The sequence below is a fragment of the Alternaria triticimaculans genome (genome assembly GCF_023758025.1).
Source record: "Alternaria triticimaculans strain BMP 0046 chromosome Unknown scaffold_31, whole genome shotgun sequence".
Classification (NCBI taxonomy): domain Eukaryota; kingdom Fungi; phylum Ascomycota; class Dothideomycetes; order Pleosporales; family Pleosporaceae; genus Alternaria; species Alternaria triticimaculans.
The window spans coordinates 102,204-120,351 of NW_026055988.1; the positions used below are offsets into that span (position 1 = coordinate 102,204).

General features: G+C 54.6%; 10 protein-coding genes across 10 annotated transcripts; 4 read left to right on the top strand and 6 right to left on the bottom strand.

Annotated features, from left to right (window-relative positions):
- Nucleotides 1–901: 901 nt before the first annotated feature.
- On the bottom strand, nucleotides 902–3,053 carry J4E78_010378 (uncharacterized protein; the record flags this gene model as incomplete). The annotated part of the gene is made up of 2 exons (XM_049370956.1): nucleotides 902–1,347; nucleotides 1,400–3,053. 2 exons carry the CDS (start codon nucleotides 3,051–3,053, stop codon nucleotides 902–904), a joined length of 2,100 nt encoding a protein of 699 aa, XP_049217306.1.
- An 826-nt stretch (nucleotides 3,054–3,879) lies between these two features.
- On the top strand, nucleotides 3,880–4,746 carry J4E78_010379 (uncharacterized protein; the record flags this gene model as incomplete). Its single annotated transcript, XM_049370957.1, has 1 exon — nucleotides 3,880–4,746. One exon carries the CDS (start codon nucleotides 3,880–3,882, stop codon nucleotides 4,744–4,746), a length of 867 nt encoding a protein of 288 aa, XP_049217307.1.
- A 549-nt stretch (nucleotides 4,747–5,295) lies between these two features.
- Nucleotides 5,296–7,131, bottom strand: J4E78_010380 (uncharacterized protein; the record flags this gene model as incomplete). The annotated part of the gene is made up of 2 exons (XM_049370958.1): nucleotides 5,296–6,539; nucleotides 6,600–7,131. 2 exons carry the CDS (start codon nucleotides 7,129–7,131, stop codon nucleotides 5,296–5,298), a joined length of 1,776 nt encoding a protein of 591 aa, XP_049217308.1.
- A 251-nt stretch (nucleotides 7,132–7,382) lies between these two features.
- J4E78_010381 (uncharacterized protein) lies at nucleotides 7,383–7,942 on the bottom strand (the record flags this gene model as incomplete). The annotated part of the gene is made up of 2 exons (XM_049370959.1): nucleotides 7,383–7,709; nucleotides 7,895–7,942. The coding sequence occupies 2 exons, from the start codon at nucleotides 7,940–7,942 to the stop codon at nucleotides 7,383–7,385; spliced, it is 375 nt and encodes a 124-aa protein (XP_049217309.1).
- A 621-nt stretch (nucleotides 7,943–8,563) lies between these two features.
- Nucleotides 8,564–9,138, bottom strand: HHT1 (histone H3.1; the record flags this gene model as incomplete). Its single annotated transcript, XM_049370960.1, has 4 exons — nucleotides 8,564–8,881; nucleotides 8,933–8,966; nucleotides 9,026–9,055; nucleotides 9,110–9,138. 4 exons carry the CDS (start codon nucleotides 9,136–9,138, stop codon nucleotides 8,564–8,566), a joined length of 411 nt encoding a protein of 136 aa, XP_049217310.1.
- Nucleotides 9,139–9,666: 528 nt separating this feature from the next.
- J4E78_010383 (uncharacterized protein) lies at nucleotides 9,667–10,106 on the top strand (the record flags this gene model as incomplete). Its single annotated transcript, XM_049370961.1, has 3 exons — nucleotides 9,667–9,676; nucleotides 9,757–9,894; nucleotides 9,943–10,106. 3 exons carry the CDS (start codon nucleotides 9,667–9,669, stop codon nucleotides 10,104–10,106), a joined length of 312 nt encoding a protein of 103 aa, XP_049217311.1.
- Nucleotides 10,107–11,562: 1,456 nt separating this feature from the next.
- J4E78_010384 (uncharacterized protein) lies at nucleotides 11,563–12,706 on the bottom strand (the record flags this gene model as incomplete). Its single annotated transcript, XM_049370962.1, has 2 exons — nucleotides 11,563–12,538; nucleotides 12,588–12,706. 2 exons carry the CDS (start codon nucleotides 12,704–12,706, stop codon nucleotides 11,563–11,565), a joined length of 1,095 nt encoding a protein of 364 aa, XP_049217312.1.
- A 566-nt stretch (nucleotides 12,707–13,272) lies between these two features.
- On the top strand, nucleotides 13,273–15,019 carry J4E78_010385 (uncharacterized protein; the record flags this gene model as incomplete). The annotated part of the gene is made up of 2 exons (XM_049370963.1): nucleotides 13,273–13,409; nucleotides 13,462–15,019. The coding sequence occupies 2 exons, from the start codon at nucleotides 13,273–13,275 to the stop codon at nucleotides 15,017–15,019; spliced, it is 1,695 nt and encodes a 564-aa protein (XP_049217313.1).
- Nucleotides 15,020–15,238: 219 nt separating this feature from the next.
- On the bottom strand, nucleotides 15,239–16,273 carry J4E78_010386 (uncharacterized protein; the record flags this gene model as incomplete). The annotated part of the gene is made up of 3 exons (XM_049370964.1): nucleotides 15,239–15,241; nucleotides 15,306–15,626; nucleotides 15,704–16,273. The coding sequence occupies 3 exons, from the start codon at nucleotides 16,271–16,273 to the stop codon at nucleotides 15,239–15,241; spliced, it is 894 nt and encodes a 297-aa protein (XP_049217314.1).
- Nucleotides 16,274–16,675: 402 nt separating this feature from the next.
- J4E78_010387 (uncharacterized protein) lies at nucleotides 16,676–17,680 on the top strand (the record flags this gene model as incomplete). The annotated part of the gene is made up of 4 exons (XM_049370965.1): nucleotides 16,676–16,774; nucleotides 16,824–17,060; nucleotides 17,109–17,455; nucleotides 17,503–17,680. The coding sequence occupies 4 exons, from the start codon at nucleotides 16,676–16,678 to the stop codon at nucleotides 17,678–17,680; spliced, it is 861 nt and encodes a 286-aa protein (XP_049217315.1).
- Nucleotides 17,681–18,148: the final 468 nt, after the last annotated feature.

An 18,148-nucleotide genomic window follows, 5' to 3' on the forward strand; every position in this document is an offset into this window, starting at 1 on the left:
GTCGCTTGGCCCACTGTTGCGCTCCTGATATTCTGCCGAGCCGACGGGAGCTCTGCACCAACAGACGTCGTCGCCGGCACGCCTCTGGCCATGAATGCGGGCGGCGGCCTGCTATCTCATGTCAGACGCCTGGCTGCGACGACTTCTGCCGGTAAGAAAGCTTGTACAAAGCTGGTAGACGACGCGGCGCGAGGCATAGCCTGACCAGACGACCGACTAGCCAGTGCCAGCGCGACTGTGACGAGGCTCCGAGGTCACTGACTAGATGAGCGACCCAGGGAATGCCTTGATATGTGCGCTGATGAAGTGTCAAGCTCCCAGGTGGGCGGGAACATGGTAGCTCAGCACGAGCGTCATGTAGGTCAGCCCGGAGCCCAGTCCAGCGCCTGGGCCATGGCTCGCAGCAACGTGCAAGCACGTGTTTAGGTGGGGCCACCAACATGCGCTGTGACGGAGCCGGAACCCTTTTTGCCCTGCTTGAGTTGGACCTCGAGTACCTGTTGGTGATAAGTAGTGACGCGGCGTTGAGCGCTGGGGCGTTTGGCGTCGAGCGTTGAACCGTTGCTTCGTGTGACAACGATTCTAACGATTCTAACGATTCCTGGGGACGGCCCGCTGCGACTCCGTTGATTCATCCGGCGGCGAGGCTGCGAATACGAGCTGCCGTTGGATCGCACAACGAACGTCATTACAAACGGTCTATATAACGAACTGATAAGATAATGCAGCAAGGTTGGCATATACGCGACAAGCGAAGTGAGCGGCAATTGAGGAAGGCACCGAACATGGAAGGAAGGCACGGGGGGAATCTTGAGCAAACATAGGCAGGCACGATGGGAGAATCTTGACCAAACAGAAGGCATGATAGACCCTACATATTATCATCACCCATCCCACTACACTACAACTTCGCCCGCGCTTCCGTAGCCTTGTGCAAATCCTTGCCCTTAACCATAAAGTACTCCCGCACCTTCTCCCGCGCAACATTAACAGCCTCGCGGTCCTCAATCGTGCTCGGAACGCTAACCTCCTTGTCAAACTCCCCATGCGTCGCATTCTCCAGTAGCTCGCGCAGCACTCTCCTCAGCGTCTTGCCGCTCCTCGTCTTGGGGATCATGCCCTTGCCCTGGATGATGCCTCCGAGGCTGGCAATGGCACCAATCTGTTCGCGTACTAGGCGTTGGACTTCGGACAGGAGCTTTTCGTCTGCCACGGCGGAGTCGGAATGGTTGTTTGTGGATAGTGTGATGAAGGCGAAGGGGAGGTGGCCTTTCAGTGCGTCGGGGATGCCGACTACGGCTGCTTCGGCGATGGAGGGATGGGTTGTGATGGCTTGCTCGATGGCGCCTGGATGTTGTCAGTTCGAGCTCGCTATCAATTGCTTGAGTAGAGCACTTACCGGTACTGAAGCGGTGTGCCGCAACGTTGATCACATCATCCGCCCGTGCCATGATAGAGATGTAGCCCTCCTCGTCAATCATGCCAGCGTCGCCAGTGTCAATCCACTTCCCATCAAATCTCTTCATGTAGCCCTTGTAGAAGCGTTCTTCGTCCTCCCACAGCGTAGTGAAGGCTGTTGGAGCAAGTGGTATCGCCATGACAATGTTGCCCATCTCGCCTCTCTTGACCTCTTTACCCGAGTCATCTACAACGCGAACATCGAACCCAGGCATCGCCTTTCCAGCCGAACCAGGCTTGACAGGAAGCGGCGCGGGTCGTTCTTGAGAAGAGAAGTCCAGTCCGGCAGAGGCGCTGAGTGCGATTCCAGAGATGGGTGAGCCTGATTCGGAAGACCACCAGTTGTCTACAACCATCGCACCAGGAGCGCAGTGCTTCGCGAGCAGTTTTTGGTACATCTGAATGATGCTCGGTTCGCTTCTTTCTCCTGCGAGGAACAGGGCCCTGAGCGTCTTCAGTGCACCCTTTCGTCCTCTCGCCTCGAAGAATTCGTTATCGCCGTCATCCCTGCGGATTGCTCGTAAAGCTGTGGGAGCGGTGAACATGGTCGTCACCTTGTACTCTTCAATGACTCGCCAGAATGTACTTGCATCGGGGGTTCCAACAGGTTTGCCCTCGAACAGAACCGTAGTAGCGCCAGCCAGCAGCGGAGCGTAGACAATGTAAGAATGTCCAACGACCCAGCCGATGTCACTCGCAGTGAACATGACGTCGCCCGGGCCATGGACTCCGAACAGGTACTTGATGCTGAAATTCAGCCCAACAGCATGACCGCCTGCAGAGCGGACAACGCCCTTTGGAAGCCCAGTGGTACCCGACGTGTAGATGATGTACAGTCCATCACCGCTCTTAACGGGCACAGCATCGGCCTTCAACCCCCTGTTCTTCGCGCTTTTGACAAGTCGTTGCCAGTTCCTTTGACCCTCCTCTTTGACTATCGGATCCCATCGAAGCTGATCTCTCTGCCAGACGATTGTCTTGGATGGCTTGAAGCTGCTCTTGTGAACTGCCCCTTCAATCATCGACTTGTACTCAGTTGGTTTCTTCGCTCCTTCAATTCCACAAGACGCCGTCATGATCGCGACAGGGCGACTTGCTTCGATCCGCTGTGCCAGTGCTGCGGGTGAGAAACCACCGAAAACGACCGCGTGTATAGCTCCCAGCCGGGCAATAGCCAGCATAGCAAAGAGCGCAGCTGGTATCATCGGCATGTAGATCAACACGACATCGCCTTTCTTAACTCCCTCTTCTCTCAACACACCCGCCAGTGTCTCAACTTCTTGTAGCAACTGCTGGTATGTGTACTGCTCTTTCTGCCCGGTTACCGGACTATCCCAGCAGATAGCTACTTTATCGCCATTGCCGTTTTCCACATGGCGGTCCACACAATTGTACGTCGTCGATATCTCGCCATCGGCAAACCACTCCCAGTGCTCATGTGAGACATTGCTCTTCTTCAAGTGTTTGACGCTCCGCTGGAACGCCTTGGAAGGCTTCTTGTGCCAATATAAGTTATCCGCCTGACGCTGCCAGAACTCCTCGGGGTTGTCGATGGAGGCCGCATAGACCTTGTCTTGAACATGTCCTTGAGGCATATTGTCCGTCCGGTTCTCAGATATGGATTGGTTTCGTGAAGCAAAGAACGCAAGTAGTCTGCTAGATCTAACAACGAAGCTAGCGCGGGCAATGGGGCTATGAGCCGAGCAAGAAGTAAGCGATATGCCGGACCTGAGGATAGTGAATGCGGTCAAGCACGAGTAGCTCTTCCGGGAAAGCATATGGGCGTCATGAGCACTGATGTTTTAGAACGTTGCCGATCGGTCCAAGGGGACCGGCGACGCTGACCTCGGAAGGAGCTGGGCTCGGCCTACCCCAAGTTCCCCCGCAAAGCGCTAGTGTGGGGTGCTAACACGGTTGGGGATGACGTCTGCTTGGCAGGCTTCTAGAGGTGCTTTATGCATGATATCCGGCTAGCTCTACATCTGATTTGTGTCGATTTGTGTTCTTTTGTGAAAAGCGCTTGAAATGCAAAAGATGGTGGTCTTCCGGGCGGAGTTCCTTAGGATGGGAAGTGGCTGGTGAGCTAGAGATCAGACCTCGGGAGCTATGACGTCTCCTCCACGCGACTGCCACATGGATAGTGCGCACTTCATGATTGTTAAAGCAGAGTGATACGAATACCGTTAATGTGAATACAATGTTTTGTTCAAGTTCTTCTACGCTCGTGATATTCAACCCACCTTCCCATCGCACATATCCCGGAAACAATGGATATATTTCCGGGGAATCCTCCCGGTGACGTACATACATAAACACCCACCATCACCACCACCTACACCATCAGCCAAAATAAACTTTCCACCTCGCCAACCCATCACACCACTACCATCAACCACCTCAGCACCAATCAAACCCCACACCATGTCTCTCACCCCACCGCCCAAAGCCCTCCTCTTCGACATCTTCGGCACCTGCGTAAACTGGCGCTCCACCGTCACAACCGCGCTATCACAAGCCGCCCACTCCTCACTAAACTCCGCCACCGCATCGCTAGCCTCGCGTCTGCGTCTGCGAGTCTCAGAAATGAGCGACGAGCACTGGGGCCAATTCGCACAGCAATGGCGGAACAGCTACAAGGCTTTTACAAAACAACTCGCATCTGACCCGTCCATACCATGGGTCTCTGTCGACGACCACCATCTAAGTGCACTCAAGAAACTCATTGCAGAATGGGAATTAGACGGCCTGTGGGACGAGGAAGAGATCCGCGCGTTGAGTCTAATATGGCACCAGTTAGACCCCTGGGATGATTCAGTCGCGGGTATGGCGTTATTGAACCAAGCTGGTTTTCACACATGTATGCTGTCAAACGGGAACTTGAGCCTCCTCTCCGATCTACGTGCGTACAGCCAGATACCCTTCTCGCACATCTTCTCCGCCGAGATGTTCGGCACGTATAAACCCAGTCCGAAAGTTTACCTGGGCGCGGCGGAGAAATTGGGACTTGCACCGGAGGAATGTGCCATGGTGGCTGCGCATTTGAATGATCTCAAGGCGGCGAAGGGGTGTGGGTTGAGGACTGTGTATGTGGAGAGGGCGCAGGAGGAGGATTGGGATGAGGAGGTGGTTGGGGAGGCGAGGAGAGAGGGGTGGGTTGATGTGTGGATTGATGCGAAGGAGGGGAGTAAAGGGTTCGTTACTGTGGCGGAGAAGTTGGGTGTTAAGGTTGATATGGAGGGGATTGCGGAGGCGAAGAGAGTGGTGTCGCTTCCTACGCAGATGAAGTGAGTGGGTGTTCTCATGTAGATTGCAGGGTTAGGCGCTGCGAAAGACTGGGGAAAACAGTGCAGCATACGACAGCGTTTTATTGTCATGGTTGTACTACTTCAACGAATGTCAGCGTCGAAGCTACGTTATTGGTGGCGATGCCAGTATACCTGCATCGTTGCATTCTTTCAGACACCTGTTAATCAATGCGGGATACTTTTGTGAGATAATGTTGCTAACACATACCCGATGAGACAATTCCTTCTTCAGAAGACGAGCAAACTCCACATCAACACTAATGTAGCAAAAGAAGATAATGTCAGAATACAACATATATGAAATAGCGCATTGGCATATAATCATAAACAACAGCAGGTAATAGAAAGGATAATGGATGCTGATTTTTGTTCAAAGTCTCCGTTGCATGAAAGTGTTGATAGATATTCGGATTGATAATAATGATGCAACCTACATGGCAGTTATTCCGTCTATTTCTTGAATGCGACGATAGCCCAGCCCTTAATATCTACAACCACACATCACACCGCCACCAACACCAACACCCACCCCCTACACAGCACTCCTCCCCCTCTCCTTCGCCTCCGCCTCCCTCCTCAACCTCCCCTTCTCCACCGCCTCCTCAACCTTCGTCTTCCGCCAACTACACTCCTCACTAAAATCACAAATCCGACACTTAAACGCCTCTTCAATCTCCACGCCCTTGGCCTCCCTCCTCCCCTTCCACCAATCCATCTCGCTCTCCACATACCCATCCACAACACTCGCTTCATACACCGTAAGCCGGCTGCCCAACACATCCCCCGTCTTCGCATACCTAAACTCTGCGCGCAGGATGGGCGAGAGGCTGGAAGGAGGGAATGTGGTTTGCATTTCGGTGACGAGGAGGGACCAGAGGGCGAGTAGGTTGGGGTAGGAGGAGACAGAGGTTTCGGGGCCGATGTTGCTGATTTCGGAAAGGAAGAGCGGGGTGAAGGGGGTGAGGGGGTCGAGGGAGTAGCGCGCGAAGACGGTTTCGGCGTCGACGGTGTTAAGGGAGAGGGATTCGAGGAGTTTGCGGTAGAGCATTAGTTGCATCCAGGTAGGGCGGAGAGACGCGCCTGTTGGGAGAGATTTCGCGGATCGTGTTTTTACGTCTGCAATGTAGATTTGGCGGTCGGAAGGTGGTGTGGGGACTAGTGGGCTGGAGGAGGGCGGTTTGCTGGCTTTTGCAAAGGCGTCTGTGATGCTGATTTGGCCTGATGGTAAGGGGACGATGCCGCCATTTTTCTCGGCGCGGGTTCGCTCGAGTTCCTCTTCGAATTCTGGGTCGGGACATTCGTAGGAGATCTCGTCGATGACGCCGTTGATGACTTGGCCTTCGAGCACGCCCCAAACTTCCAGTTCACGCGTAAGGCCAGTCTCGCGAAGACAGCGCAGGCCGGATATAGCATTCCACATGCGTAGGCCGAATCGGTCTTCTTTGCTCTCAACCTGCACTGGCACTGTTGTGTGTACCTGGTCTTCCAGCGTTTGGTGGATCTTGCTACCAGTCTTCATCGCCTGTGTTCGTGGTTTGCGCCCAAACTTGCTCAACGTGTAAAAGTACTGCAGTTCGCACCATGCTGGTGAGACGAGATCAGTCACGGAAAGACATTTCTTGGGCTTCGTTCGGAACCGCTCGATGGGCGGCCGGTTATCGGTTTCGGCAGCCTGTACGGCCTGCGTGGTAGAGGCGGCGCGCGTAGACTGCGATATGCTGCGATCAGATCGCAATTGCGAGGGTCTGGGGGGAGAGGCTGGTGGTTCGTGAGGAACTAAGCGCTGTTAGTCGTCAGTCATGCCAATGCCACTGCTGCGAGTCTTGATCAACGCACCACTCCACGCCCGTCGCGATCGTTCGTCGTACTCGACTTCCAGCGCCTTGCGCTCTCGCATGGGCGAGCTCTGTATATCCCTCTGTGCATCCGCGTCGACACTGGCCTTGCCCTTTGCAACGCGCAGGACCGTGGGTCTATGGATCTGCACGAAGCCGTCCACATCCTGCTCTTCGTCTTCGAGTTCGCCCTCTTCGAATTCTATGCTGGGGAGGACTGCGCTCTTCTGGGTATGCGCAGCGTCTGTTATCGTGTCAAAGGCGTCGGCGAGTATGGTGTCGTCGTCAATGTCAATGTCCGAGCCGTAGTCGCTCAGCGTCGCGATGGACTGGATGTCGATGTCTGAGCCATACTCGCTCGCGCGAGTCGTCAGCCGTGTGGACGGTGCAGCCATGATGCCATGATCTGGCCGCGGCGGGTCTGTTGTGTGCGTGGCGACACTTTGACGCGCTTCAAGTGTTGGCGCGTTTTCGCGTGTTATCGTGAGGTCATCGGTGGGCGGGCCAATCGAGGGGTTGTCTTTGATCACCATAGTCAGGAAAGTTAGAATTGTGTGTTACAAGAAGAAGACAGGTATGTTATCACGAGTATAGAGCCTGCACTCTTCACATGGTCGCGAGAAGGATGCAAGAACGCGTTGTGCTTCACGGTCATCTCGTACCTCACATGCGACACATAATCCGCGTCTTCACAACGCAAAACGCGAGAACCGCACAACCATAATACCAACTACAAGCATCACATACAATCTACACATGCGTATCATAACAACCACATCCCCCATCAACCCTGCATAGCCTCAGCAAAACCCCCCGTCTCAAACCTCCCCTCGCGCACCTTATCCACCCCCTCCTCAAAATCCGGCATATCATCCGCCCTCCCATCAACCCTACTCCATCTCACAACCCCCTGCGCATCAACCCCAAAATTGCCCGCCGTCTGCCACCGACTCCCACTCTCAGTCGGCCTCACACTAATGCCCTCTTTGCTCAACTTGCTCGTACCAGGTATACTACCCAGCACATGCCACAGACTGGACGTGCCTAAGCCCCACGCGGCATATGCTTCGCGTTCTGCATCAACAACGATGCTGAGGTTAGGATGGGAGTTCTGCGCTGGTTCAGGCAACGATGCAAGCCAGCGATCCGTAGCCGCCTGGTCGCTGTGCGAAACGGCTATGAAATGGATGTCTGGGTGAGCGGGCGCGAGGGCGCGCATGTTTAGGAAGGTTTTTTCTGCGACTGTGGTGGTGTGAATGAGATTGTATCGTCATGGTTTTTGAATAGTGTACGTACAAGGACATCCGCAGTGTCGGAGGAAGCTGATAATCGTTGGCTTGCCATCTTGTGCTGGTATGGCGAGTTTGGGCGTGGAGGGCGCCTTTTGGCCGACGGCTGGGACTTCAGCGGTCTGCACTGTGGGTGGCGACATCCATGACCAGAATTCGGTTTGCCAGGTCATCGTGAAGTGTTGTCAAGGGTTGGATGAAGTTGCGCAATCGCGCGGCCTTTACGGGAAGACATCGTAGTAGTCTCAGTTGTTAGTGTACCGTTCGCCGAGGTGCTGGTCATGATGGGCGAGTTAGTAGCTGCGATGGGCGTCATGTTGCGGGGTGAGTGCCGCATCGCGACTATTCGCGGCCAGTCGAAGTAGCGCAGTGGCATAAACACCAAAGAGCGGAGCGAAGAAGAGTTAGCGACACCCTGAAAGTCAAAGCAAACATCACAATCAAAGATGAAGATGGAATGAAGTAGAAATCTGTTGATTTCGTGGAATATCGCCAGTGACCATCACTGATTAACCTGGATATACTACATGCTCAGCACCGCTCGTGTGCACTCATAAACCGAGTTGAAGACCGTGAACCATGAACCCAAACGCCTAAATATCCGACCCAAAGACCCAATCCATCACCGACCCGAAGAAGTTGTCATAGTCGTGTCGATATATCGAAGGTGAGAAGCTTAACCGCGCTCACCACGGAGGCGGCGGGCGAGCTGGATGTCCTTGCTCTGGATGGTGACACGCTTGGCGTGGATGGCGCAGAGGTTGGTGTCCTCGAAGAGCGAGACGAGGTAGGCCTCGACGGACTCCTGGAGAGCGCCGATGGCAGAGGACTGGAAGCGGAGATCCGACTTGAAGTCCTGAGCGATCTCACGGACAAGACGCTGGAAGGGCAGCTTGCGGATGAGGAGCTCAGTCGACTTCTGGTAGCGACGGATCTCACGGAGGGCGACGGTTCCGGGCTTGTAGCGGTGAGGCTTCTTGACACCACCGGTTGACTGAAGGATATTAAAATGATGCATCGAATGATGAGGTGAGTAGGTACTGACCGGTGCGGACTTGCGAGCTGCCTTGGATGCGAGCCTTGAAGTGAAGTTAGTATGCTGCGATGAGGTGCGAAGTAGAGCTGAGGCTAGACTAACTGCTTGCGGGGGGCTTTGCCACCAGTGGACCTGAGAGATTGTTAGTAAGATAGTTATTGAAGAGTCGATGAGGCTGAAGCTTACTTGCGGGCGGTCTGCTTAGTGCGGGCCATGTTGTTGTAGTGGGATGGAGATGGAGATGTGGATGTGGTAGATGGTTGTTGTGATGGTGAGTGGAGTTGAGTGGATGAGAGATGGAGGAGGGTGGGCGGGCGCAGCTTATATGGTAAATGGGGGGCGGGCGGCTGCCTGGAAAATCAATCTTTGTTGCGCTCCCTCACAGCGCGCACCAGGAACACCAAAGCCATGCTAAGCATGCTAACCTGCGCGCGCTGCAACTTCAAAACCACCAAGTCCACACCGCGGCGCCCATTCCCCATTGGCTCGCTTGCTGCGCGCCCCAATTGGGAAGGGGCACGGGCGTTGATCTGGAAAGCGCGCCCGTGCGCGGCTTTGATCTGGCGTGGCTGGCGTGTGATCCGGCGCGCAAGACGACGCGCCCCGCTGCCTCATAAACACGACGCCCGCCGCCCCAACTAATTCCCATCATCACCAAAGCATCCAATCCACTACTACCACTCTCTCACTCTACAACCAACAACACCTCCTCCCCAACACAACAACCCCCCACATCTATCATCATGACTGGTCGTGAGTATTCCCACCTCCACAGTTCGGCGCGCTCAACGCGTCGTCCTTCACCATCAACACTTTACTGACGCGTCTCCCAGGCGGCAAAGGTGGCAAGGGTCTCGGAAAGGGTGGTGCCAAGCGCCACCGCAAGATTCTCCGCGACAACATCCAGGGTATCACCAAGCCCGCTATCCGTCGTCTCGCACGTCGTGGCGGTGTCAAGCGTATCTCAGCCAGTATGTCTCCTGCACACCTTCCTAGCCTACCTCTCTAACCCACCCCAGTGATCTACGAGGAGACCCGCGGTGTTCTCAAGACCTTCCTCGAGGGTGTCATCCGTGACGCCGTCACATACACCGAGCACGCCAAGCGCAAGACCGTCACCTCCCTCGACGTTGTCTACGCTCTCAAGCGTCAAGGCCGCACTCTGTACGGTTTCGGTGGTTAAGCGCGTCGTCTTCTTCTCGCTCTTACGGTTTTCAATGTTACGACTTTTGTCCGGCTGGCTTCTTCAGCAGTCTACGGTCGCCTCTTCGGTGCTTGGTGGGATGGTCATGGCCTTGTATAGTATAAGAAGGCTCGGAGTTCACGGTTATATCAGTCGGGTTCTGATTTGCATGGAATGATACCATAATAACTTCATCTACTTGTCTTCTGCTGTGATGTGCGACGCGTCTGCGAACTTTGTGTGAACGCGGTGGTCATTGCTGATGTGCTCCACTTCCGCGGTGTGCTGTTCCGCCTTTTGCTCTGCTAGTGTGTATGTGAACTAGTGCCATGTGCAGTTTGCCAGACCGACTTTCATCTCGTTCGCGTTAACAATGAACAGGACGTTGCGTGACTCATTGACTGTGCCGTCTGACCGGTCGTAGCATGACTCATAGTTTACGCTTATTGCCACCTGCGTGAAGACGGCTGTGAAGTTTGGCTGTTGGGCGTATGACGTCACGTCTTCCATAAGTACAACGGCCATGCAACGCGGAGTTCGATACGTGAATGATATGTAGCATTTGTATTCTTGATATGCGCTTGACTGTATACTCGTCTCCACATCGCACTGTGCATCTAAAGCGCGTCGTGTGGTCGTGAAAATACGCGTAGTTTGACTGCTCCGGAAAGACGCTTTCCGCAGACCTCCAACGCGTAGACTTCCACCATGATGCTCAAATAATCTCAAACTTGCAGGAAGTAGTTTCACGTATTACTTTGGTCGATCTGCTAAGTTTGGTGTATTTTGAGGAACATGTGGTTGTGTTGGAATTTTTTGAACAAGTTACGTGTTGAGACCTAAATGCCAAAAACATGCAAGTCGACATTTTACACAATCTGAAAGATCAGAACAACAACACATATTCGGATGCCACGAAATCGCATCGGGGCATCATGGTTTACTCCAAAGCTCTAGGAAGCACAGGAAAAGTATCTTTCGCATCTTTCCGAGCGATGTGGTGGGTTGCGCAATACTTCCGGATCGCAGACATGGTCGGTGGCGGCCGCGCCGAACGTGTACGAAAGGCACGCAGGTCCACAGTATGCCACCACGTCACATAAGGGACACAGAACACGCTGAAATCGCTACGAACCTCAATATTGGATATTCTATTCATCTACACGACGCAGGGTATCACACAAGAGATAGAGTCGCAACGATGGCTGGTCAAGTTCATCATGATCGTTCCATGGTTATGATTAAGCTGGCAATATATATCCGGAGTGGTCCAGATACCTAGGTGTTATCCAAGGTCTGTATGCAAGAAACAGGGAAGAAGCGGCTCTCTTCACGAGCCCACCAACACAGCCGGTCGCCGCCGTCCAGAAGATACAAGCAAACCAGCCGCAGAGCAAGAGAACCTTCACAGCCCCGCCATCATCCCGCAAACCCAGACACCACATCAGTAACCTCCCTACTGCCCACTAGGAACCTGATACGGCCCATACCCCGGCTTAGGAAAGTCCGGGCTCCCATCCTCATTCCAGCCAAACTTCTGCGCGCGAATCGACCTCGCACTCCACCCATTCGTCGGATTCTGCATACCATGGTAAACGATCCAATCCTCTGATCCATCAGGCGACGTCGTAAAAGAGGCATGACCGACACCATAAGCCTTCTCGCTAGGGTTCTGGTAGAAGACGGGGTAAGGATGCTTGCGCCAGTCGCTAGGGTTCATGGGATCGTCGCCAACGAGCTCGAGCTGGCCGAGACAGTAGTTTCGGTTGTCTGAGCGGGCGGCGCTGTAGATGAGGAAATTTTGGCCGGTGGTGGGGTTGGTGAGTTGTTGGGGGCCTTCGTTGGAGGAGAGGCGGTCGTTGATGGAGCGGCCGAAGGGGGTCTTTTCCCAGGCGTACTCTGGGACGGAGATGATTTGGCGCTCGGAGAAGGGGGAGACGGTGGTGGAAGGGTCGGACATCTTGGTGATGCAGAGGTTGGCTGGCCAGCCGTCGTACTTGTGGTACCAGCAAGAGTAAATGTGGTACAGTTGGTCGGCGTGCTGGAAGTAAGTTCCGTCGATGGCGAATTGATCGTACGTCTCGAGTTCGCTGTGGTAGCGGTACTCGGCGGTCCAGGGATCTTTGCCTTCGCCGACGACGGTGAACATGCGGTGGTTGACGGCGGGACAGTTGTACTCGCACCACATCTCCACCTCGGGTGGTGGGGAGTCGAAGTTGGGGTCTGCGGTGAAGATTACCCACCAGCTTCCGTCGATTTGGTGGATCTCGGGCGCCCAGAGATCTGTGGAGTAGGCCTGGTCGGGCTCGGGGACGAAGATGGTCTTGGACTCTGCGGCGTCCCAGGAGGTCAGGGACTTGCTGCGCCAGAGGGTGATGTTGACGTTGTTGGTGTAGGTCATGTAGTAGTAGTCCTCGTGGCGGAACATCCAGCTGGATGATGTTCAGACGGATGGTAGCATAATTTGGAGGATTGACTTACGGGTCTGCTCCAGCGCCCACAATCGGGTTCATGAATGTAGTCGAATTGGTCGCGTTGGGCATGGCGTACTGGGACGCGCCCACCGCAGCAAGAGCCGCAGCAACGAGAAGCTTGAACATGTTGCCGTTACAATTTCACAGATACCGGGGAAGGGAGGCGTAGGAGGTGAGTTCAACAATTTACCCGGCTGTTCAGGTACTTATGCGGAGAGGAAGCGGGGTGGTGGGGATCGCAGGGTGCCTAGCAAGTGAAATGGGGAAGATACAGAACCTTTCGGGCTATGCACGATCGTTTTACTGTGGCGGCATAGCGTAACTCTCGTACAGGGAAACAGGTAGCATTTCCCTACAGTAGTCTTGTGATCCTGCATAAGCAAGATCGCGCTGCAACCTTACAGACAGTTGACTAGAGCTGAAGCGGCAGGGTACTGAAGACTACGTAAATGAAGGCATTGTCCGTGCCGCAGAAAGTCCATACAGTTGCCATCAGTATTCTGCTGACGCAATACAATCCGGTAGTAGACGAGGCTGGAGTTGTGTTGAGCGCTCAAGGTTCCCCGCGTTAGACCAGCCACGCTTCTTTAGCGTAGCCTCGCGTGGTGCAGGCGCGACCCGAAGACGCCAGCAGAAGCTTGGCACATCTTTTGCGAATCGCGACTCTCCACCAACCTCTCAACTCGCGCACCATGAACAACTCGCAATTCAGGCGGCTGCTAGTCGAAACACCAAAACCTCAGGATGACGGCAAGGGCAAGTCACCTGCAGCGGCAACGCCTAGGGCGGTGCTGGGCGCGCGCAAGCACTCGAGCATACCAATGACACCGTAAGTTTTCCGAAGACTGTCTCGTGCAGGACTGATGCTAACAGATACGCAGTCGCCAGGTAGGCAAGGGCTCGATACAGTCAGATTTTGCGCGCCAACTCGCCGAGCGCAACTCGAAGAACAACCCACAAAAGAAGGCTAGGAATGTAGTGCCCAAAGGAACGAGGCTCGCCGCAGGCTACACCGACCGCACGAAAGCTTACACCGACGAGGAAGACAATGAGATCGCCAAACGCGTCAAGAACCTCGAGGAGTCTATGAAGAAGGGCGAGATCGATCGCGAGACGTTCGAGAAGCTCGTGCAAGAGATTACGGGTGGTGATGTCGGGACCACGCATTTAGTGAAGGGCCTGGACAGGAAGCTGCTCGAGAGAGTGAGGCGGGGCGAGGATGTTCTGGTTGGCCTAGACAAGAAAGAAGAAGAAGAAGAAGAAAAGGAGGAGGAGGAGGCTGAAGAGGTGCCAGAGGTGGAAGACGCGTTCGATGAGCTGGCAGAGGCGGATGTCGGCCCCATTACACGCGAGAAGACTGAGAAGAAGGGCGAGAAGATGACTGGACCGCGTCCTGTCGCTGGCGTCAAGAGGAGTCGCAACGACATCCTGAAGGACCTCAAGAGGCAACGGGAAGAGGCAGCAGCAGCCGCAGCGGCCGAGCACGAGAAGAGGTTTCCCACCCTGGGACCAGGCTTCCGTAAGATCAACGCCCATGGAGACACACGCATCGAGACAGACGAGAAGGGTCGTGAGGTGCTGATCATCACCGGTCCGGATGGCAAGGAGAAGAGAAAGGTCAAGAAGCAGAAGGTCGAGGAGCCAGCGCCCGAAGTGCGTCACGATCTGGACGATGTGAATAAGCCGATCAACATGCACAACCTCCCTGAGCCGAAGAAGGAAGAGTCAGAGGACGAGGATATATTCGCAGGAGTTGGGTCGAACTACAACCCCCTCGCAAACTTCGACGACTCAGATGACGAATCGGACGAAGAGACAGCGAAGCCAGAGCCTACTGCACCCAAGCTCGATGCTGCAGAATCACAATCAGAAGGCGAAGTATATTCAGAAGCAGAGGAAGACGCGCCAGCGAAACCCACAAACACCGCGCCCGCAGCGCCCGCCAAACGAGACTACTTCGCAACCACAGCCCGCTCAACCTCCACAGCCGAACCCTCCGACCTATCCGCCGCCGACGCCACCGTCCGCGCCGCGCTGGCCAAAGTCCGCAACCTGGACGAAAACTCCACACTCCTCCAAAACCTCGGATCCACCGACCCCAACGACCCCGCATCGAAAGAAGCGCGACTCAAGAAACGTGCTGCGGAGCTGGCGGCTTCAGATCGCGACATGGAAGACATGGACATGGGTTTCGGAGCGTCGCGATTCGATGACGCAGAGGAGATGGAGCGGGAAGGCGAGAAAGTCAAGTTCAGTCAGTGGAAGGGATTGGGTGCTGAAGGCGATGATGAGGAAGGCGAGGAAGGGGGTAAGGGGCCGAAGAAGGTGAGGAAGCGGGGTGGCAAGAAGAGGAAGGGGGATAAGAATAATGCGGATGATGTGTTGAATGTTATGGAGAGGCAGAAGGAGAAGAAGGAGAAGACTAAGACGCTTGGTTGAGGGAATAGTTTGATAGGATGTATGATACTATCTTCATGAGATGGGGAGTATGAGTTCAATGAGTTCAAGCACCAGATGGGATGATGTAGTCTCTGGCCCCCTCCGTACTGAACAAAACAACCACGGACGTCTCATCCAACCCCAACGTCTCCTTCATCCTTTTGTCCTCACACACCCTCTTCAACGCCGTCATCGTCGCAGCTCCACACGGCCCGTTCCTCACTCCCCTCTTATGCAAATACTGCAAGTCGTTATGTACATCAATATCTCTGATCGTAACACTTACATCCACGCCTTTTCTCAATACCTCCCACGCCGTCGTGCTCGTCGTCCCGCAGTTCATGCCGTTGCAGATTGTATGGCCGGTGGAGATAGGCGTGATCTTGCCTTTCTCCAGACTCGTCTTGAGGCTGGCTGCTGTATCTGGCTCGACGGTTATGACAGTGGCGGGTTGGGGGAGCGATGAGGACTTGTAGTGGCTGGTTACGGCTTGTGCCCAGGAGCCTACGCCTACGGCGGCGATGGCGTGGGTTACGGGTTTGATGTTCATGTCTTTGAGTTGTGTGTCGGTTTCCGTGAGCATGGTTATGTAGCCTTGTACTACATACTGTTACACGTTAGTTTCCACTACATGTATAGGTAGATAGGTGGAGACATGGACTGGGTCACAGGGATAGACATTACCTCAGGAATCTCCTCATACCCCTCCCAGCTCACATCCATAACCAACATCCCCCCTTCCCCCTTCCCCGCCTCCTCCTTCGCTTTCTCAATCGAAAAATCATAATCCCCATCCACAACCACCACCGTCGCGCCCTCACCCCTAATCCTCCCCGCCGTCGCCTCATCCATAAAATCAGGCACGAAAATCACTGCTTTCACACCTAGATACTTGGCCATCCGCGCTACAGCCCTGCCCCAATTCCCTTCCGTACACGTCACTAACTCCACCCCTTGTTTCCTCGCTGCTGCACCTAGTTCATGTAGTGTGGCGGTGATGGGGAGGGAACATTTTTTGGTTAGGGCGACTTGGATGGCCCAGGATGCGCCGAGGATTTTGAAGGCGGGGAGGCCGAGACGGCTGGATTCGTCTTTTAGGAGGATGTGGCCTAGATTGAGTTCTTGGGCTAGGTCTGGTAAGGGGATTAGAGGGGTGATGGCGTAGTCGGGGAGGCTGCGGTGGAAGGGCTCGACGGAGGGGTTTGTGGAGGGGTTGGTGTGTTTGTAGGTTGAGGCGGTGGGGTTGTGGAACATGGTGGATGATGAATTCGGGCCAGTATACGTGTTGATGGATATGGGGTTCAATTGTTCATCTGGAGTGAAGTCGGTTGGAAGACGCGATGTATTGCCTTCTACTTTGGGAGATACGAGTCCTATATACATTGCAAGACCCATAGATCGTTCGCAGGGCGTGTCAGGCGTCTACATCGTTCACGCATACAGACTACGGTGCATTATTGCAAGCCACACCGAATGCTATGCGCGTCTCCTCCGACGGGAAACGCTCAAGTTGGGCCAGGCGGATGGTGCAACGTGGGGGGAATGTAGGACCGCTCAGGGTCTCCGTAGCTACGTCACTCCCGAGGTCTTTCTTACGCAGCTGCCTTCGCGTCTCTGTTTCACGCAAACTTCAGCATCACCACGAGAACCACCACCATGTCACAGCAAGGAGTGCATACGGCGTTGGGGAATATACCGAGAGTAGTGGTGCGACCAACGGTGGATAATGTTGTAGCGTCAACGTATCTCGTCAAGGTATTTGGAGTTATTCTGCTGTTGTCGCGCATGTGCTAACAGGCAACAGGGCATCGTCTTCTTCCTCGCGCACCCGTTCCTGTATCCTCTACTCAAAGCGCGATTGCTACCAGCTGTACTTCTCAGCCTCTTCGTCCTCATAAACCTCTTCGTATGGACGTTGCTGCCCCAAGTACTTTTCCTCAAGATATTCCATACGGCGGGTAGTGCATGGGTCAACGCCGTATTCCTGGTCTTGGGAGAGGGAGCTGCAATCGTCGCATTACTATTCGAGTCTTTCCTAGTGGTACGTATACCCAACTGCACGCTATACTCAGGTACTGACTCCGGCTAGGATGAATCGCAAGTCGATGTGTTCGACGCAGTCCTCATCTACAAAGGCTACGAAGACCTCGTCCGCAAACACCGACCCGTCACTGAAGATGCGCTGAACGACCCCGTCCGCCGACTCGGCAAGCCTACACGGTCTTCTGTTTACGCGCCGTTCTCCTTCCGCCAGATCGCCGAGTTCGTCGTCCTGCTGCCTGTGAACTTTATACCATACGTCGGGGTGCCGATATTTCTTTTGCTGACGGGCTATCGCGCGGGTCCGTTCCAGCACTGGCGGTACTTCCAGCTTCTCGAATATGACAAGAAACAGAGGAATCTTGCCATCAAGAAGAGGAGGTGGCAATACACCTGGTACGTGTTCTGCGCATGATCATCGTGATGCGACTAACAAACTATAGGTACGGCACCGTCTATCTCATGCTGCAGTATGTACCGCCGCTTAGCATGTTCTTCCTCATGACGGCACCAGCAAGCTCGGCGTTGTGGGCCGCGGACCTGGAGAAGGCGCGGAGGGAGCAGGAGGCGAACCTGGCTGAGGCGCCGCAGTACACGGACGAGCCAGACACCGCTGTATGATAGTGTTATCTAGTCGGTCGGAATACACCGCGTTGGAAGACAGCACAGCATTTGTGTTTGGGACCATCTGAGGACCTGAGCGATGGCTTGCTAGCCCGAGTGCTGAGGTCATGGAAGCTTGACGCGCGTGATCACGGGGTAACTTTCGCGCTCGAAGCCCACCGTATCCTGACTTGCGCATGCAACGAGACACGTGAGATATGTCGCTCAAGTGTGCGACAGCTAATCAACCAAGTTCCATCGATTAAGGTGGCTGGCATAGCACTATGCAGACCTCGGTTCTGGTTGTCTGGGGCATGGCGGGTGCGCCTGGCGCAGGTACAATCCTCGAACAGGGAACGTGTCACGCTAGTCGCACTGTCGGCCAGGCAGCACTGGTCACATTCGTCATTCGCCCGCCGCGCCTTCCCCAGCCCCATAGATAGCTCCAGCTTGAGCTCCATCCCCAACACACCACTCACTCCCCCA